Source organism: Nicotiana tomentosiformis, chromosome 12 (assembly GCF_000390325.3).
Source record: "Nicotiana tomentosiformis chromosome 12, ASM39032v3, whole genome shotgun sequence".
Lineage (NCBI taxonomy): Eukaryota > Viridiplantae > Streptophyta > Magnoliopsida > Solanales > Solanaceae > Nicotiana > Nicotiana tomentosiformis.
The window spans coordinates 44,750,438-44,756,647 of record NC_090823.1 but is presented as its reverse complement, the minus strand read 5'-3'; the positions used below and the strand labels follow the sequence as shown (position 1 = coordinate 44,756,647).

Sequence of the window (6,210 nt, the reverse complement as noted above, 5' to 3'; positions counted from 1 at the left end):
TATCTTTTCTCTGACGAAGTAACAGTCAATCTCAATGTGTTTAGTTCTCTCATGGAACACCGGATTTGATGCAATATGAAGGGCAACTTGATTATCACACATAAGTTCCGTCTTGCTGATCTCACCAAATTTTAACTCATTAAGAAAATGTTTGATCCAAACTAGCTAACATGTTTCCACGACCATTGCTGGATATTCTGCTTCTGCACTAGATCGAGCAATCACATTCTAGTTCTTGCTCTTCCAAGATTTAAATTACCTTCGACTAAAATACAACATCTAGACGTAGAATGTCTATTAAAAGGTGATTCTACAACAGTCAGTATCTGAGTACCCAACAATTTGCTCATGACCTTGATCTTCAAACAATAATCCTTTGCCTGGAGCTGATTTTATATATCAAAGAATATGGACAACTGCATCCCAATGACTATCACAGGGAGAATACGGGAATTGACTTACCACACTCACAGAAAAGGAAATATCAGGTCTAGTCACTGTGAGGTAATTTAATTTACCAACCAGCTGCCTATATCTTGCAGGATCGCTAAGCGGCCCCCCTGTCCTAGTAGAAGTTTAGACGTCGGATCCATAAGAGTGTCAACAAGCCTACAACCTGTCATTCCTGTCTCCTCAAGAATGTTTAAGGCATACTTACGTTGTGAGATTACAATACCTAAGCTAGACTGAGCAACCTCAATACCTAAAAAATACTTTAATCTGCCCAGATCCTTAGTTTGAAAGTGCTGAAAGAGATGCTGCTTCAACTTAGTAATACCATCCTGATCATTGCCAGTAATAATAATATCATCAATATAAACTGCCAAATAAATACTGGGATTTGAAGCAGAAAGCCAATAAAACACAGAGTGATCAGCTTCACAACAAGTCATGCCAAACTCCTGAATAATTGTGCAGAACTTACCAAACCAGGCTCGAGGAGACTTCTTTAGACCATAGAGGGACCGGAGCAACTGACATACAAGACCACTAGACTCCCCTTGAGAACCAAAACCAGGTGGTTGCTCTATATAAACCTCATCCTCAAGGTCATCATGAAGAAAAGCATTCTTAATGTCCAAATGATAGAGAGTCCAATGGAGAACAACAACCATGAATAGAAAATGGCAAACTGATGCAATTTTAGCCACGGGAGAAAAAGTATCACTGTAATCGAGCCCAAAAATTTGAGTATACCCTTTGGCAACAAGACGAGCCTTAAGTCGATCAACCTGGCCATCTGGACTAACTTTGACTGCATATACCCAACGACAACCAACAGTTGATTTACCCGAAGGAAGAGAAATAAGCTCCCAAGTATCACTCATATGTAAAGCAGACATCTCGTCAATCATAGTTTGTCGCCACCCTAGATGAGACAATGCTTCACCTGTAGACTTAGGGATGGAAACAGAGGATAAAGATGATAAAAATGCACAATGGGGTGATGGCAGATGATGGTAACTTAAACCGATATAATGGGGATTAGGATTAAGTGTGGACCGTATAGCTTTCCATAGTGCAATCAGTTGACTAAGAGGAGATAAGTCAGCAGTATTAGCAGGGTTAGGTGCAGGACGTGGATCAGGTAGGCCTGATGTTGGGCGCGGACAACGATGATAAGTCAGGAGTGGTGGAGATGTAGAAGGTTGAACTGGACTAGGTGGTTGAACTGGAGCTATAAGTTGTGGAACTGGAGCTATAGGTTGTGGAGCTACAACTAGAGCTGTAGGTAGTGAAGCTAGAGTTATAGAGGAAGATGAATGGGAGACACTGACTGAATCTCCAAAAGATGGAACTGGTAGCACCTCAGAAATATCTAAGTGGTTACCTGAACCTGTGAAGTATGATTGGGTTTCAAAGAAGGTAACATCATCAGACATAAGGTATCACTAGAGGTCAGGAGAATAGCATCGATATCCTTTTTGCATTTTCAAGTAACCCAAAAATGCACACTTAAGAGCAAGAGGAGCTAACTTATCTTTTCCTGGAATAAGGTAATGAACAAAATACGTGCTCCCAAAGACATGGGGGTGAAAGAGAGAACAAAGGTAAGTGGGGATACGTGACAGAGAATGAAATTTGATTCTGGATAACTGAAGATGGCATACTATTAATAAGATAACAAGATGTAAGAATTGCATCCCCCAATAATGCAACGGAATATGAGATTGTATGAGTAGGGTACGAGCAGATTCAAATTGATGTGTACGGACAAGATGTTGCGATGTGTACGAACAAGATTTGTTGCGATGTGTACGTACAAGATGTTTGATGAATAATCCCATGAGAGTTCATAAACTATTGAAATAGAGAAGACAAATACTCTAGGGCTTTATCACTATGAAATGTGCGGATAGAAACCCCAAATTGATTTTAAATTTTAGCGCAGAAGGTTTGGAAAATAGAAAAAACCTCCGATCGATTTTTCATCAAAAATATCCAAGTACACTTGGAATAATCATCAATGAAACTAACAAATTAGCAGAATTCCAAGGTAGAACTAACCTGACTAGGACCCCAAGCATCTAAATGGACTACAGTAAAAGGTGACTGCTCAATTATCAAGACGCCGAGGGAAATGGGAGCGGGTACGCTTACCGACCTGACATGACTCACACTTTTGAGTGGACAAGTGAGATAATCCAGGTACCATTTTCTGAAGTTTTGACAAACTAGGATATCCCAACCGTTTATGTACTAAATCTGGTGAATCAGTAACAGGACAAGTTGTTGAAGGAAGACAATATGTGAGTCCATGTGATTTTGCAAGGATAAGGTAATAAAGTCCATCTGATTCACATCCGGTACCAATGATCCGCCTTGTACTGCATTCCTGTATAAAAACAAAGTGATCAAGAAATAAAATAGAGCATTTATGTGATTTGACTAAGAGACTAACGGCTATGAGATTAAAAGGACTACCGGAAACATAAAGAACTGAATCTAAATGTAAGGAAGGAAGTGGACTTGCTTGACCTATTCCAGTTTCCATTGTTTGAGACCCTTTGGTACTGTTGGGAGAGATTGAGAACATGAAATGATAGTAAAAAGAGATTTGTAACCAGAAATATAATCCGATGCACCTGAATCAATGACCCAAGACTCAGAGGTTGAAGATTAGAAGACACAAGTCACACCACTATCTGTTTGAACAACGAAAGTTATCCTTGAAGATGTCTGTTTACATGCTTTGTACTGAAAGAACTTAATAAAATTCGGTAAAGAAACCATCTGTATTGGATTCAATGCATTGAATCCAACGGATTGTGAGTCAAAGGCTTCTGATACGAATGCCATTAAAATTTTTATGCTGGAAAAAGCAGAACTTTTCTGGGAATTACTGTTCACGCCAGTAAAATCACTGTTCGCACCGGAAAATTATAAATGTGGTGAGAATTTGATTTACATTAGATGGTCAGGATCGGAATTGTGCGGAGAGCAGACTGTCCTAAACAAGTTTTGCGTAAAAATGGCCGGAAAATGGCCCACGCACCGGCGCGTGAGTCGGAACCCTTGCCGAAAATTTTTTTGTTGCTGGCGCGTGGCAGCTTTTCTGCTGGAGAAATTTTCTAGAGTTTGTCGCCGGAGGGTGATCTACCTCGTGGTAGTGTTGGTTTTTTGCACAATACTGACAGAAAGTGACTTTCACGTAGACAAACCTTAGGTCACCGAAAAAATTGAATATTATTATTGATCTTCTATTTAATTATAATACAATGTAACTTATTTATACAATACATATCATACTCCTATTTTATATGGGACTAGGAATAATTCATATAATTTACATAATTATCTAACAATATCAGTTGGGTTCGTGCCTACGAGTCCGGTTATGACACTTTAGCGATTTCATAGTGATCCATGTTTGCAGATTTATTATTAAAGTTTATCTGTTTCGTTGTTACTTGTTGTATTTCATACATGTCTAATTTATGTATTTTTATCATTTGACCACTAGTGAGTGTCAAGTCTACCCCTCGTCACTACTTCTTCGAGGTTAGACTAGATACTTACTGGGTACGCATTGATTTACGTACTCATACTACACTTCTGCACCAATTGTGCAGGTACTGAGATAGGTACTTCTAATGCGTAGGTAGTGCACCTAGGGTCTGATAAATGGTAGCAGTGTGCTCTGGAGCCTGAGTGGTAGGGGTTTGTTCTCCCCCCCTCCCCCCTCCCCCCCGCTTGAGATGTGGCTGGATCTGCTGGAAATAGACCAACCTAGGTCATAGAATGCATGAACCGTAGCATATAACATAAGACCTCCTCAAAGCACAATGCAGTCATGAAATCTCATCCTGCTCCGCAATGACTGGATCCACTGGTGGCACTACTGAAGCAACTCTAGGATGTCCCCATCCTCTCACAGGAGATGTGGCCCTCCCTCGGCCTATGCCTCTACTTCTGATGACCGGGGGAGCAGCCCTACTGCCGCCGGGAACAGCTGTAGCGTACGTTCTTACTATCTGTGAGAGAATAAGAGAAAGTTACATAGCACAATATCAACTGCATGATAGGAGATGAAGAAAGAGATGTTTTCTAACACCCTATAGCCTCTCGAAGATAAGTACGAACGTCTCCGCGAGACTCTACTAGGCTTGCTCATGACTCGTGAGATCTATATGAACCTAGAGCTGTGATACCAAGCTGTCACGACCTAAAACCTATAATAGGTCGTGATGGCACCCAGCGCCGCCTTTAGGCAAGACAATACATGAACCTCCAATTTAATTATTCCTTTTTAACTTTTAAAAGCACAAATTCCCTTAAATACATCAAATAAAAGTAAAATCTCATGGAAACATACATACCTCTTTCCCAAAAATACCATGTGTGAATAATACATAAATCACCATGATAATAATAATAATAATAATAAGTAAAACAGTGAATAAGCACTAGTAGCCCCCAAAGCCCGGTGCCACGAGTGCACAGGCAATCTAAGAAATATACAAAACTACTATAACTACAGTCTGAAATGAAATAGACAGAAATAATAATTAAGATAGAGGGAGATTTCGGATGCTGCAGATCGGAGCTTGGAAGGCAGCTCACCACTAAGTCCCCGTACAATGCATCTACGCACTCGTGTATCCTAATCAATTGTAGCGGTTATATTAGAACCGAGACCAGCCACGACCATTGAGCAGTAAAAGCGGTTGGACAGATGGACAAGGCTACATCCTCCTATATTTGGCGGTGAGTGGCTTGAAGACCCACAGGACTTCATTGATCGTTGCAGGGACATGCTATATAATATGGGAGTACCGGAGTCCAACGGGGTGGACTTCACCACATTTCAGCTATAGGACAGGGCCCGCAGATGGTGGCAGGCTTACCTCCTAGGCAGACCAGCAGGTTTACCTCCCTTGACTTGGGATCAGTCTACGCATCTATTCTTGGAGAAGTACATACCACCTTTAGAAAGAGAGGAGCTTCAAGGTTAGTTATTCCTATGTTTCTTCTCCGATGCAGTGATCACAGGTACTATTTATGTCTGCCGTAGGGATGCTTTGGTACTATTTGATCTAGGGTCTACTTATTCCTATGTCTTTTCTCTATTTGCTCCATATCTGTATGTATCTCGTGAATCTATGGGTGTTCCTGTATATGTGTCCACACCAGTGGGTGATTCTATTAATGTGGATCGGGTCTATCGGTCTTGTGTAGTGACTTTCTGTGGTTATGAGACTAGAACAGATCTTCCATTGCTTGATATGGTTGATTTCAAGGTTATTCTGGGCATGGACTGGTTGTCTCTGTACCATTCCATTCTTGATTGCCATGCCAAGACTATTACCTTGGTGATGCATGAGTTTCCCAGATTAGAGTGGAGGGGTTCATCTGTTCGTACTTCCAGTCGAGTTATTTCTTTCTTGAAGGCTTGACATATGGTCGAGAAGGGTTATTTGGGTTATTTGGCCTTTGTTCAGGATCCTACTACAGAGACTCCCATGATATATTTAGTATCGGAGGTCCGGGAGGTTTTCGATGTATTTCCTACTGATCTACCATGTATGCCACCAGATCAGGATATAGATTTCGGCATTAATTTGGTGCCAGGCACCCAATCTATCTCTTGTTCACCTTATCGCATGGCTCCAAAAGAGCTGAGGGAGTTGAAGGAGCAGCTTCAGGAGTTACTTGAGAAGGGGTTCATTAGGCCAAGCGTGTAGCCTTGGGGCGCACCGGTGTTATTTG

At 41.1% G+C, this 6,210-nt stretch overlaps 1 protein-coding gene across 1 annotated transcript; it reads left to right on the top strand.

The window, feature by feature from the left end:
- Window positions 1-4,317: 4,317 nt before the first annotated feature.
- Window positions 4,318-5,897, top strand: LOC138902561 (uncharacterized). The gene is made up of 2 exons (XM_070190443.1): window positions 4,318-4,477; window positions 5,485-5,897. Exons 1-2 carry the CDS (start codon window positions 4,318-4,320, stop codon window positions 5,895-5,897), a joined length of 573 nt encoding a protein of 190 aa, XP_070046544.1.
- The last annotated feature ends 313 nt before the right edge of the window (window positions 5,898-6,210 follow it).

What these genes read in the sequence shown, in the direction of transcription:
- LOC138902561 (XM_070190443.1), top strand. Translation starts at nt 4,318, where the DNA reads ATGACTGGATCCACTGGTGGCACTACTGAAGCAACTCTAGGATGTCCC. An exon ending in AGCGTACGTTCTTACTATCT is followed by an intron (nt 4,478 to 5,484) that starts GTGAGAGAATAA and finishes TCTCCGATGCAG; the next exon opens with TGATCACAGGTACTATTTAT.